General features: G+C 49.0%; 1 protein-coding gene across 2 annotated transcripts in view; it reads left to right on the top strand.

Annotated features, from left to right (window-relative positions):
• The first annotated feature begins 271 nt into the window (after positions 1-271).
• The window catches only part of PAFAH1B2 (platelet activating factor acetylhydrolase 1b catalytic subunit 2), a 30,975-nt gene continuing 16,690 nt past the window's right edge, over positions 272-14,556 (top strand). The window contains exons 1-2 of one of the 2 annotated variants that reach the window (XM_040425994.1): positions 272-405; positions 7,853-7,949. In XM_040425994.1, coding sequence (XP_040281928.1) covers positions 7,869-7,949 — 81 coding nt within the window. In that variant the 5' untranslated portion in view covers positions 272-405; positions 7,853-7,868. The remainder of the gene's footprint in view (positions 406-7,852; positions 7,950-14,556) is intronic. The other variant, XM_040425987.1, reaches the window with a different exon arrangement.

The following is a 14,556-nucleotide window of genomic DNA, read 5'->3' as shown; positions in this document are numbered from 1 at the left end:
GAGGGAAACTGGCTAAGTTGCTCATAGCAGCCAATCAGATTCTACCTTTCATTTTCCAAAGGAGCTCTGAAAAATGAAAGGTGGAATCTGATAGGTTGTCATGGGCAACAGCCAGTTCTCCTTTACGCCAGTCCGTGACTTGTATTTTCCAGCAGTTGCACTGCTGTCCTTCCGTAGCCCCGCCCACACTAACGTCCCTCACTGAGCAAGTATCTCTTGTGCTGGGGGAGGGACTTTTACATACGTCACTTCCGGGAGCTGTCATTGGCCGAGCCATTCCTGGCCAGAGCAGACGGAAGTGACGCGGAGAGCGGCGGCAGCGCCTGCAGGAGCCAAACCGGGGGTCCCTTAGACCGGAAGGGGTGGAGTTACCGGAGAACCGAGTGAGTGACGTCATTAAATTAGGTATTTTGTGCTCTTTCGGATGAGGTATAGATGTAGGTATATCTTGGTTGGGTATTAGGGATGGAGCGGTGGACTCGTCCATTGTGTGTGTGTGGGCGGGGGGAGCCCTCTGTGCTGTATATTTCTATGGTGTGAGGGTGTAGATGCCATGGACCCCTCTTATCACAATGGGACGACCTCTGTTCTCCTCTATGGGCGGCAGATACTTTATAATGGTAAGGATTGTACCCCTGATGCTACATGGCTGCTCAGTCCCTCCATCATGGGCATGCTGGCAGCCATAGGAGTGTGCTGAGCTGCACCATGTATGTAATGTGGCCTGATGATGTCATCAGTAAGCATTTACCCCCACACTGCCCTGTGACGGGCTCCCCAGCTTTGTGCTGCCCCTTCTGTGTTGAGGCCGTACGTACCTAGCCGCACATTGTAGTCGTGGGGGCTCGGTATGTATGAGGGGGTGACCTCAGGCCGTATCCGCGGGGATCCCGGCCACAACTGTCAGATTGCTGAGCTTGTCACCAATAGGGGCTACTGCACCCAGTCCCTGGTGTCCAAGGTGGCCCATGGGCCCCACAGCACCTGGTAGATGGGGTCCTGTTACTGGTTTTGCATGTCACCTCAGCAGCTGCTTCCTAGCCCCGGCCGCACATAAGAGATGAAGCCGTCAGTGCGGTGAAGAAGATTGCAGGCAGCAAAATCGCTTCCATTCACCTGAAAAGAGCTTGCAGAAATCCAAACACGATCCATTCACGTGAACCTGACCTGATTTCCGTGGCGTGTGAAGACATGCGAAGGTCGGGTTCAGACGATCATATTCAGTGTGGGAGACGCTCTCCGTGCAGAAGCTGTATTTTCGGGACTGAACGCTGCTCCTCTGAAGTGAACTCGCAGCATCGTAATGATTTAGGATGCTGTGAATTCCTTCCTGGCATCATTTAGTCTTGGAGATATCGGTACTGCTCCCACACAGAGCGAGTTTCCCAGACTGGGAGCTCGTGTCTGAAACTGACCTAAGGAGGAGCCGTCATCTCCCCTGACATGTTTGTTTTAGTAATTACGTGTATTACCCATATTACAACTATTCTAAGTACTCTTCTGTTCTGTCCCTCTCTTATTCCTACTATAAATTGATCAATAAATTGCCAAATGAGTGTTAACACTTAGGGGAGCGCCAATGCCCAGTCTGATATTGTCCAATCAGTGCAGCCAGTGTCAGACTATGTAGGGACACACCCGTCCACAAGGGGAATGGTGACACCCAACTGTGAATTTATTCATATGTTTCGAGGAGGAATAATAAAGGAATGACACAACGCAGTTATAAGTAAACATGCTCCAGAATTAGTACTTTATGGGGAATTAAAATAGTTCCTAAAGCAGGCATATCAGGCGAGGTGACAGCGCCTCTTTAGAGATGGCAGATGGATGTAGAAGGTAAAGAGCTAGTGTGACTGCTGCTCCATTCATTGACGGGACATTGGGTCTAAGCAGTCAGAAAATGATCACCTTTCCTGTGGACAGGTTACGACCTCCTTTATCTAGGATATTACATATCTCTGGAAGCGGTCACATCAAGAAGAGCTCAGATGTAAGAGTAGCACTGAACCTAAAAAAGGCATGTGCCCGCTTTTCCCTTTTCCCCAGCTTAAAAAAAATTTGATCGGTTATGAATATTGTGTAATTAACGTTCATATAAATTTAGAAATGTTAATAAATATGTTTTTATGTTGTATTAGTCTATGGCCCTTATTTACCAAAAAGAGTGATAAGCAGGATGTACTAGTGGTGATAGATAATCAGTTCTCACCTCTCCTGTCTGTATACTATAATCAGTGATAAGCAGGGTGTACTAGTGGTGATAGATAATCAGTTCTCACCTCTCCTGTCTGTATACTATAATCGGTGATAAGCAGGGTGTACTAGTGGTGATAGATAATCAGTTCTCACCTCTCCTGTCTGTATACTATAATCGGTGATAAGCAGGGTGTACTAGTGGTGATAGATAATCAGTTCTCACCTCTCCTGTCTTCTCTTCTGTCCCTTATACTAGGTATCTTCATGCTGCTCCAAGGCCCCTTGTTACAATGCCTGTCACTGTGCTGCACATGCTCAGTAGTGAAGATCAGAAGAGGAGGGTCACTACTGGGCATGCCTGCAGTCATCTCAGAACTGCCAGACAGAACTGGAAGACAGCCTTAAAGTGGTTGTCTAGGAAAAAGTCAGTTTTCACAAGTGCCCGCAGGCTGCTTCCGTTATGGGAAGATCCATACTTACCTGCTTCCTGCCACTCTGGTCCTGTGTACCGGCTCCTGTGTGTCCATCTTCTGGTCCACATCTTATTTAATTCCTCCCGGCATGGGTATGATCATCTGCTCTGCTGCAACCAATAACTGGCTTCAGCAGTGATGTGTCTCTTGTGGACATGTGACATCTGAATCCAGTCATTGGCTGCAGCGGAGCAGATGATTGTGCTGGAGAGGACGTAAACAAGCGCAGACTGGAAGATGGCCTCAGGAGCCGGTGCACAGAACTGGAGCTGACGAGAGCAGGTAAGTTTGGATCCGCCCATGGCCCTGTGAAGTTATTCCTACACAACCCTTCTATGACCAGCTCTGAATATAGAATATAGCAACTACACTTATTACATGGATTTTATTCCCATTTAGACTTGCATTTCCAGGATAGACATATAGGGGGGCATTTATCAAACTGGTTTAAAATAGAACTGGCTTAGTTGCCCATAGCAACCAATCAGTTTCCACCTTTCATTTTCCAAAGGAGCGGTGAAAAATGAAAGATGGAATCTGATTGGTTGCTATGGGCAACTAATCCAGTTCTACTTTACACCAGATTGATAAATGACCCCCATAGAGATTTTCTGACTGAGGACAAATTCATAGATTACCTACAATTATTAAAGGAATTTTTCAAAATTTTAATACTAGTAACATAGTACATAAGGCCGAAAAAAGACATTTGTCCATCCAGTTCGGCCTGTTATCCTGCAAGTTGATCCAGAGGAAGGCAAAAAAACACCCTGTGAGGTAGAAGCCAATTTTCCCCACTTTAGGGGAATAAAAAATTCCTTCCCGACTCCAATCAGGCAATCAGAATAACTCCCTGGATCAACGACCCCTCTCTAGTAGCTATAGCCTGTAATATTATTACGCTCCAGAATTACATCCAGGCCCCTCTTGAATTCCTTTATTGTACTCACCATCACCACCTCCTCAGGCAGAGAGTTCCATAGTCTCACTGCTCTTACCGTAAAGAATCCTCTTCTATGTTTGTGTAAAAACCTTCTTTCCTCCAGACGCAGAGGATGTCCCCTCGTCACAGTCACAGTCCTGGGGATAAATAGATGATGGGATAGATCTCTGTACTGACCCCTGATATATTTATACATAGTAATTAGAGCTCCCCTCAGTCATCTTTTTTTCTAAAGTTAATAACCCTAATTTTGATAATCTTTCAGGGTACAGTAGTTTACCCATTCCAGTTATTACTTTAGTTGCCCTCCTCTGGACACTGATGACCTATCCTCGGGATAGCAGCAGATAATTTAGGGCAGCACCATGCACCTTATATGACTCCCTCGGAATGCAGCAGCTTGTCCAGACCACCGATCCTAAATGGTCATCAAATCAGCGGAAAAAAACGGAAGATGACAGCAGCCTATCCAAATGAGGGTCCTTTATTCACTGAACATCCATGTACAAAAGAGAGTGCAACGTTTCGGCTACACAGTATCATGCTTGATAAAGGCCGTAGCCGAAACGTTGCACTCTCTTTTGTACATGGATGTTCAGTGAATAAAGGACCCTCATTTGGATATGCTGCTGTCATCTTCTGTTTCCCCCCCCCCCCCCCCCCCCCCCCCGCTATACTCGGGATAGGTCATCAGTATCTGATTGGTGGGGGTCCGACACTGTTTGAGAAGGCACCTGCGCTCGCAGTAGCGCTGTGGCCTTCTCGCAGGCTATGTGACTTTACGTTCATCGGGTACGTGGCCTAGGCGCAGCTCAGTGCCATTGAAGTGAATGGGGCTGAGCGCATTACCAATCACAGCCACTATACTATGTACGGCGCTGTGCTCGGTGAGCTAAAAGAAGGCGGCTGTGCTCTGCTCACAGAAGTGCCGGTGCCTTCTCAAACAGCTGATTGGCGAGGGTCTCGGGTGTCAGACCCCCACCGATCAGATACTGATAACCTATCCTGAGGATACGTCATCAGTATAAAAATCTTGGAAATCCCTTTTAAGTGTATAGCAGTGTTTTCCAGTTATTAAATACATCGTGCATTGCATGGAATATAGAAAATGTTATTCTAATAAATATGTCATCTGCAAGGGGCCTAAGTGCTGGGTCCAATGGAGATCAGAGGTTAGTCTACAACTACATGGCGGTGTGACGTTGTCCCCTGACTGCATGCACTGGGATGTAACGCTCGGGCAGCTGCACAGTAAATAGTATGGCTGATACATTTAGCAGCCACCCTGCAAAACTTTTTGGGTTTTGGACATCCCCTTTAATGTCGTCTTATGGCTCCTTTCTACGGGTTTTACTTTACAGCACCTTTCCCACATTAATAGATGGTAGTGCAGCTTAGGAAATACTAGGACCTATGGGGACAGAGTGCTGTACTCAGTTATCACTATTAGCCGCTAGAGAATTAATGGAGCAGCACACAAGTGAGACCACCGCTCCGGAGCACAGAATCCCAATTTTCGTATTTGGCTGGAGCCCCAACACTTAGACAGGTGCAGATCAGAGAATTATCCCCTCTCCTGGTGATAAGGCATAAGGATATGTGTTTTTTGTGCAATGGCCCCCAATTCTACATTGTGCCATTCTTCTTTTATTCCTGCTGGAAGTCTGTGAATAAATGGACAACAGGGTGTCACAATTCCCCTTGTCCCTACATTGTCAGCACCGACTAGACTGTGTCAGACTGTAGCGACGCTCCCAACTGATGAGCAGAATTGTAATACCAAGTACCAAGTTATTAATACATTTCTAGAAGTAATAACAGAGGAAGAATGAAGCACAAGAGGGCAGATCTACTAATCCTGTCTAGTTTTTAGACCGTCTAAAATGGCTCCAGATTTATCCCAGTGGCTGATGTTGGGTGATAATTCTGGCATGTCTTTAATTCTTCTAGTCTAAGTTAATTTCACCTATTAGTTGACTTATTTTGCGCTGCCATCTTAAACCGTGCTCCTTTTATGCTAAGCCACACCCACTTGTCAGTCAAAAGTGTCTGAGACCCTTAGAGGGTTTGTCACACCTCCAAGAAACAAAGCCACAACGTCCCTTTCACCAGCGCTCCCTTCCAGGGCTGAGGGTCCCATCCATTCACTGGCCTCAGCAGTCACATGCCACTTGGGGACACATCACACCCGAGGCCATTGAGTGGCTGCAGTGGTGCATGTGATGAGAGACAGGACCTCACATGTCCAGCCCCCCGGAAGCAGCAGTGATGGGACCCTCAGCCCAGGGATGGAGCCCTGGTGAATAGGAAGGTGCCTTTGGTTTTCTGTGGGCTGAACACTTTCAGGACCATAACTAAAGCCTGTATTACACTGTCCGATTTTTCGGCAGATGACCGCAAATAAGTGTTCGTATGAACGCACGTTAGCGATCATCTGGCAGTGTAATACTGCTGCCGAGGAACGAGAAAACACTTGATTATCGGGCAATCTAAATCTTTTCACATGTTAAAAAAATGATCGTTTGCAGGCGCCAGCAAACCACTGTGCAGCATGGGGTCGAACGATGGCATAGCGATCGCTCCTCCCTGTGCTGCGGAGGAGATCTCTGCATGTAATAGCGGCGGCCCCCTCAGCAAGCGAGCAGACAATTGCCAAGAAGAAACGCTTCCCTCCCGACAATCGTCTGCCACATTGAGCTGTGTAATACAGGCCCAGGCCTCGTGCATACGACCGTTGTTTGGTTCCAAATCCAAGCCGCAGTTGTTGTGGCTCGGATGCGGACCCATTCACTTCAAGGGGGCCGCAAAAGATGCGGACAGAACTCCGTGTACTGTCCGCATCCGTTGCTCCGTTCCGTGGTCCGCCCAAAAAATCTAACCTGTCCTATTCTTGTCCGTTTAGTGGAATGCACATGGACGCCATCCGTGTTTTGCGGATTCGCAATTTGTGGACCGCAAAACACACAACGGTCGTGTGCATGTAGCCTTAAAGAAGTTGTCTCACTTCAGCAAATAGCATTTATTGTGTAGATAAAGTTAATACAAGTCAGTAAGGTATTGTGATTGTCCATATTACTTCCTTTGCTGGCTGGATTCATTTTTCCATCACATACACTGCTCGTTTCCATGGTTGCGACCTCCCTGCAATCCAGCAGCGGTGGCCGTACTTGCACAATATAGTGTGTAAGTACAGCCACCGCTGCTGGGACTGTAGGTTGGTCGTAAGTCGTAACCATGGAAACGAGCAGTGTATGTGATGGAAAAATGAATCCAGCAAAGGAAGCAGTGGTGAAGTGAGAAAACCCCTTTAACTTTGCTGTGAGGGTTGGACACCCCCTTTAATGACTGGTGTATGGCATGTGTGGCAGAATTCTGGCACATTTGCAAAAGTAAATCTGATAGATGAGAACAGATGCTCCAGAATTGTTAGTTCATGGGTGACACAAGTATTTACTGACCGGACCTGTCAGGAGAGCTCAGTGCTTGTGGTAAAACCATATTGTTCTTAAAGGGGTTTTCTGGTTCCTAGATCCTCAGAATAGATCATCAATATCATGATCGGATCGGTCTGATACTGAGAACCTATCCTGAGGATAAGTTATAAATATCTTTTCCTGGATAACCCCTTTAAAGTGACTCGGCCTGAGCTGCAATACCAAGCACAGCCACTATAGAACGTGCGGTGCTGTAAGAGGCCGTGGTTCTCCAGTAACCGCTGCAGCCTCCTCACAACAGCTGATTGGTGGCGGTCCCAGGTGTCAGACACCCACCGATCAGAGACTGATAACCTATCCTGAGGTCATCAGTAGTCTACTCCCGGAAAACCCTTTAAATCTGGAGTTAAAGGAGTTTTTCTAGAATTGACAATAATCACCAATCCACAGGACAGGTGATAAAGGCCTGACCACTGGGACCCCCACCAATGAGGAGAATGTTGCCCCCCATTCCTATTCACCACAATGAGGAGGTGCTTGTATGGAACGGCGGTCGAGCATGCTCACTGCTCCATTCAAAGTCTCGGAGATCACTTTTCTAGGAAAACCGCTTTAATGGGATCTGATTGATCAGACATGTCCGTTCCCTAGCTCCAATCACAGTGCTAATCCAAATATGTCTCGGAGTAAAATGGTGCGTGGGGCTTTGCCGCGTTTTTATTTAGTTTTTTAAGAAAGTTGATGAATTGATGTCTATATATATCCGCATGATATAAAGAGAAATTGACTCTTTTTCTTTGCAGTCTGATTTTCTACATAATGAGTCAGGGGGACACCAATTCTGCTGCCGTCCCTCATGTTGCTGAGGATGTACTGGGAGATGACCGCTGGCTGTGTCAGGTATGAGAATGACCCCTCACATAGTAAAGTATGTCATATCACGAAGAAGAGTACTTAAAGGGGTCGGGGGTAATTTACTAAATAAAGGGGTTAGGGTACTTTCACACTTGCGTTTTTCTTTTCCGGCATAGAGTTCCGTCACAGAAAAGAACTGATCAGTTTTATCCCCATGCATTCTGAATGGAGAGAAATCCGTTCAGGATGCATCAGGATGTCTTCAGTTCAGTCATTTTGACTGATCAGGCAAAAGAGAAAACCGTAGCATGCTACGGTTTTATCTCCGGCGGAAAAAACTGAAGACGTGCTGGATCCGGCATTCAAAATACCGGAAGTGTAGCCCGAAAAAAAAAAGGTAAAAAAAGTAAATGCCGGATCCGTTTTGCCGGATGACACTGGAAAGACGGATCCAGCATTTCAATGCATTTTTCTCACTGATCAGGCATTTTTAAGACTGATCAGGATCATAATCAGTCTAAGGGCTCTTTCACACCTGCGTTATTGTCTTCCGGCATAGAGTTCCGTCGTCGGGGCTCTATGCCGGAAGAATCCTGATCAGGATTATCCTAATGCATTCTGAATGGAGAGTAATCCGTTCAGGATGCATCAGGATGTCTTCAGTTCCGGTACGGAACGTTTGTTGGCCGGAGAAAATACCGCAGCATGCTGCGCTTTTTGCTCCGGCCAAAAATCCGGAACACTTGCCGCAAGGCCGGATCCGGAATTAATGCCCATTGGAAGGCATTGATCCGGATCCGGCCTTAAGCTAAACGTCGTTTCGGCGCATTGCCGGAGCCGACATTTAGCTTTTTCAGAGTGGTTACCATGGCTGCCGGGACGCTAAAGTCCTGACAGCCATGGTAAGTGTAGCGGGGAGCGGGGGAGCAGTGTACTTACCGTCCGTGCGGCTCCCCGGGCGCTCCAGAGTGACGTCAGGGCGCCCCAAGCGCATGGATCACGTGATCGCATGGATCACGTCATCCATGCGCATGGGGCGCTCTGACGTCATTCTGGAGCGCCCCGGGAGCCGCACGGACTGTAAGTATACCGCTCCCCCGCTCCCCGCTCCTACTATGGCAACCAGGACTTTAATAGCGTCCTGGGTGCCATAGTAACACTGAAAGCATTTGGAAGACGGTTCCGTCTTCAAATGCTTTCAGTACACTTGCGTTTTTCCGGATCCGGAGTGTAATTCCGGCAAGTGGAGTACACGCCGGATCCGGACAACGCAAGTGTGAAAGAGGCCTTAGGGCTCTTTCACACCTGCGTTCTTGTCTTCCGGCATAGAGTTCCGTCGTCGGGGCTCTATGCCGGAAGAATCCTGATCAGGATTATCCTAATGCATTCTGAATGGAGAGTAATCCGTTCAGGATGCATCAGGATGTCTTCAGTTCCGGTACGGAACATTTGTTGGCCGGAGAAAATACCGCAGCATGCTGCGCTTTTTGCTCCGGCCAAAAATCCGGAACACTTGCCGCAAGGCCGGATCCGGAATTAATGCCCATTGGAAGGCATTGATCCGGATCCGGCCTTAAGCTAAACGTCGTTTCGGCGCATTGCCGGAGCCGACATTTAGCTTTTTCAGAGTGGTTACCATGGCTGCCGGGACGCTAAAGTCCTGACAGCCATGGTAAAGTGGAGCGGGGGAGCAGCATACTTACCGTCCGTGCGGCTCCCCGGGCGCTCCAGAGTGATGTCAGGGCACCCCAAGCGCATGGATCACGTGATCGCATGGATCACGTCATCCATGCGCATGGGGCGCTCTGACGTCATTCTGGAGCGCCCCGGGAGCCGCACGGACTGTAAGTATACCGCTCCCCCGCTCCCCGCTCCTACTATGGCAACCAGGACTTTAATAGCGTCCTGTGTGCCATAGTAACACTGAAAGCATTTGGAAGACGGTTCCGTCTTCAAATGCTTTCAGTACACTTGCGTTTTTCCGGATCCGGCAGGCACCTCCGGCAACGGAAGTGCATGCCGGATCCCAACAACGCAAGTGTGAAAGAGGCCTTACTAATGCCATCAGTTGGCATACGTTTTGCCAGATCCGGCAGGCAGTTCCGGCGACGGAACTGCTTGCCGGCTCACTCTGCCGCAAGAGTGAAAGTAGCCTTATCCCATGACTAATGTAAAAAATGTAAATCAAACGCTGTATAATACATGACAAAGCTAGAACCAGCCCTGGACCTCACATGGATCCAGAGATCTCCACATTCATTGTTGTAATAGATTTATATCAAGCTGACAGCTCAAGGGGAGTGTCCTTTTGTTGTAGCTCAGGGGGCGTGTCTTTTGGCAGTTGAAGTATGAAACTGAGCACGTGCGACCACCTCAGTGGTGGATTTGCACATCACTATACAGATTGTACACCAGTATAATGAAGTTAAAGGGAGTCTGTCACCACATTTCAGCATATTAGACCGATCAAATAGGGTTATATGATCCACCCAGAACTTAAAAACGGTACCTTTGTTGTAGAAAACGGACTTTTCTTTTAGCCGAAAATGAACTTATAAGATTATGTTAATGAGCCCTCTCAAGTGCCCAGGGCGGTCTCTCAATCCTCGGAGCCCCAGGCAGCACCTCCTAAACGGCTCATAACCCCGCCCTCCGTGCGCCTCTGCCCGCCCGTTTACTCCCCTCCCCTGTCCTTTTCCACTGCGGCTGTGCGGTCCAAATCGTAGCGGGCGCATGCGCAGTAGGTATCGCGATGCCCTGCCAGGAGCGGGCACCGCATTGCGCATGCGCCCGCTACGATTTGGACCGCACAGCCGCAGTGGAAAAGGACAGGGGAGGGGAGTAAACGGGCGGGCAGAGGCGCACGGAGGGCGGGGTTATGAGCCGTTTAGGAGGTGCTGCCTGGGGCTCCGAGGATTGAGAGACCGCCCTGGGCACTTGAGAGGGCTCATTAACATAACCTTTATAAGTTCATTTTTGGCTAAAAGAAAAGTCCGTTTTCTACAACAAAGGTACCGTTTTTAAGTTCTGGGTGGATCATATAACCCTATTTGATCGGTCTAATATGCTGAAATGTGGTGACAGACTCCCTTTAATAGAATATCTGGCAATTGCATGTTTGTAACAGAACGTACCACCTCATCTGTGCTCTGTCAGATTCTCCCGCAACCTGTAGTATTTATAACACGGGAGCGTGCATGCACAGGCAGGGGGTGGGATTGCATTATAACTGCCCTGCTTCAATCAAATACGAGGGGAGGCAACTCCTTTAAGGGGCTACAAGGGAAAGTCTAGCCAGATGTGGCTATCCCTCACCCAGATTCACCCGGGGCAGCAGTTCATTTCTAAAAAAAATCTCCTTTCAAAGGATTGCTGGATGGAGCGGGGGCTCAGCTGTCAAATGCAGAGGAACCCCCAATCCCAACCTAGTGCAGGGCCTAGGAGGCTGCCTGTCAGTGTATCACTCCAGTGCATGTTCAATTCCCATAGTGGAAATAAAAAAAAATCGAGAAGGTTATTAAAAAAAAAAAAAATGAATGCCAATGCTTTATTATGAAAAAAAATATGAAGCAATTTAAAAAAGAACAAAAAACTGCACATAAACTGCAAATAATTATAAAACTAAACGATTGTTTTTTTTTAATGGAGATTAATAATACACTGCTCAAAAAAATAGGGAACACAAAAATAGCACATCCTAGATCTGAATTAATTTAATATTCTTCTAAAATACTTTGTTCTTTACATAGTTGAATGTGCTGACAACAAAATCACACAAAAATAAAAAAATGGAAATCAAATTTTTCAACCCATGGAGGTCTGGATTTGGAGTCACACTCAAAATTAAAGTGGAAAAACACACTACAGGCTGATCCAACTTTGATGTAATGTCCTTAAAACAAGTCAAAATGAGGCTCAGTAGTGTGTGTGGCCTCCACGTGCCTGTATGACCTCCCTACAACGCCTGTGCATGCTCCTGATGAGGTGGCGGACAGTCTCCTGAGGGATCTCCTCCCAGACCTGGACTAAAGCATCTGCCAACTCCTGGACAGTCTGTGGTGCAACGTGACGTTGGTGGATAGAGCGAGACATGATGTCCCAGATGTGCTAAATTGGATTCAGGTCTGGGGAACGGGCGGGCCAGTTCATAGCATCAATGCCTTCGTCTTGCAGGAACTGCTGACACACTCCAGCCACATGAGGTCTAGCATTGTCTTGCATTAAGAGGAACCCAGGGCCAACCGCACCAGCATATGGTCTCACAAGGGGTCTGAGGATCTCATCTCGGTACCTAATGGCAGTCAGGCTACCTCTGGCGAGCACATGGAGGGCTGTGCGGCCCTCCAAAGAAATGCCACCCCACACCATTACTGACCCAATGCCAAACTGGTCATGCTGGAGGATGTTGCAGGCAGCAGAACGTTCTCCACGGCGTCTCAAGACTCTGTCACGTCTGTCACATGTGCTCAGTGTGAACTTGCTTTTCATCTGTGAAGAGCACAGGGCGCCAGTGGCGAATTTGCCAATCTTGGTGTTCTCTGGCAAATGCCAAACGTCCTGCACGGTGTTGGGCTGTAAGCACAACCCCCACCTGTGGACGTCGGGCCCTCATATCACCCTAATGGAGTCTGTTTCTGACCATTTGAGCAGACACATGCACATTTGTGGCCTGCTGGAGGTCATTTTGCAGGGCTCTGGCAGTGCTCCTCCTGTTCCTCCTTGCACAAAGGCGGAGGTAGCGGTCCTGCTGCTGGGTTGTTGCCCTTCTACGGCCTCCTCCATGGTTCCTGATGTATTGGCCTGTCTCCTGGTAGCGCCTCCATGCTCTGGACACTACGCTGACAGACACAGCAAACCATCTTGCCACAGCTCGCATTGATGTGCCATCCTGGATAAGCTGCACTACCTGAGCCACTTGTGTGGGTTGTAGACTCCGTCTCATGCTACCACTAGAGTGAAAGCACCGTCCTTAGGACAGGCCATCGCTATCTGATCAGCAGAGTTCTGACACCCCGCACCTCCACCTCCCTTGGCTCTGGTACCACGCAGTTCTGTCCGTTGTGCAGTGGACGGTGCTTGTTACTGTAAATGTGAGCAGCGCTGCAGTAACTAAATTTTAAATGTATTTATTTTATGCACTTATATAGCGCTACTATATACCGCAGCGCTTTACAGTTATTAGCATCCAACTGTCCCCAATGAGGCTCACAATCTAAGTTCCCTATCGTTATGTCGTTGGGGTGTAGGAGGAACCTGAGAACCCAGGGGAAACCCACACAAACACAAGGAGAACATACAAACTCCATGCAGATGTTGTCCTAGGACCCCAGCGCTGCAAGGCACCAGTGCTAACCACTGAGCCACCGTGCTGCTAATCTGTCATTTTCACAATGGATGGATCTGTGTGGAACTGGAGCTACTGCAGAACAGCTTATTGGAGGTGGGGGTTTTTGGACCCCCGCTGATCATATAATGATGGGCTCTCCAGAGAGTAGGCCATCACTTATAAAGGGTTGGAAAATCCCCTTTAAGGAAGTCAAACCAGCACCTGGATCTGAACTCTTTTGTAATGACATGTAATTACAAATTTTGTATAGTTACTGAGTTATAAAAAAAAAAAGTGTATCTGTGTAGCGCCACCTGCTGTTTGTTCTTTTTCTTATTTATTTGTCCGGATCACTGAGATGGTCGCACATGCTCAGTTTTATCCTTCACCTGTCCCCTGAGCTGTGATAGGGAGAGCATGGACACGCCCCCTGAGCTGTGATAGGGAGAGCATGGACACGCCCCCTGAGCTGTGATAGGGAGAGCATGGACACGCCCCCTGAGCTGTGATAGGGAGAGCATGGACACGCCCCCTGAGCTGTGATAGGGAGAGCATGGACACGCCCCCTGAGCTGTGATAGGGAGAGCATGGACACGCCCCCTGAGCTGTGATAGGGAGAGCATGGACACGCCCCCTGAGCTGTGATAGGGAGAGCATGGACACGCCCCCTGAGCTGTGATAGGGAGAGCATGGACACGCCCCCTGAGCTGTGATAGGGAGAGCATGGACACGCCCCCTGAGCTGTGATAGGGAGAGCATGGACACGCCCCCTGAGCTGTGATAGGGAGAGCATGGACACGCCCCCTGAGCTGTGATAGGGAGAGCATGGACACGCCCCCTGAGCTGTGATAGGGAGAGCATGGACACGCCCCCTGAGCTGTGATAGGGAGAGCATGGACACGCCCCCTGAGCTGCGATAGGGAGAGCATGGACACGCCCCCTGAGCTGCGATAGGGAGAGCATGGACACGCCCCCTGAGCTGCGATAGGGAGAGCATGGACACGCCCCCTGAGCTGCGATAGGGAGAGCATGGACACGCCCCCTGAGCTGCGATAGGGAGAGCATGGACACGCCCCCTGAGCTGCGATAGGGAGCGCATGGACACGCCCCCTGAGCTGCGATAGGGAGCGCATGGACACGCCCCCTGAGCTGCGATAGGGAGCGCATGGACACGCCCCCTGAGCTGCGATAGGGAGCGCATGGACACGCCCCCTGAGCTGCGATAGGGAGCGCATGGACACGCCCCCTGAGCTGCGATAGGGAGCGCATGGACACGCCCCCTGAGCTGCGATAGGGAGCGCATGGACACGCCCCCTGAGCTGCGAT

The sequence above is a fragment of the Bufo bufo genome, chromosome 1 (genome assembly GCF_905171765.1).
Source record: "Bufo bufo chromosome 1, aBufBuf1.1, whole genome shotgun sequence".
In the NCBI taxonomy this organism is placed as follows: domain Eukaryota; kingdom Metazoa; phylum Chordata; class Amphibia; order Anura; family Bufonidae; genus Bufo; species Bufo bufo.
The sequence above is the reverse complement of the archived record's forward strand: the minus strand, read 5'-3'. Positions and strand labels throughout refer to the sequence as shown.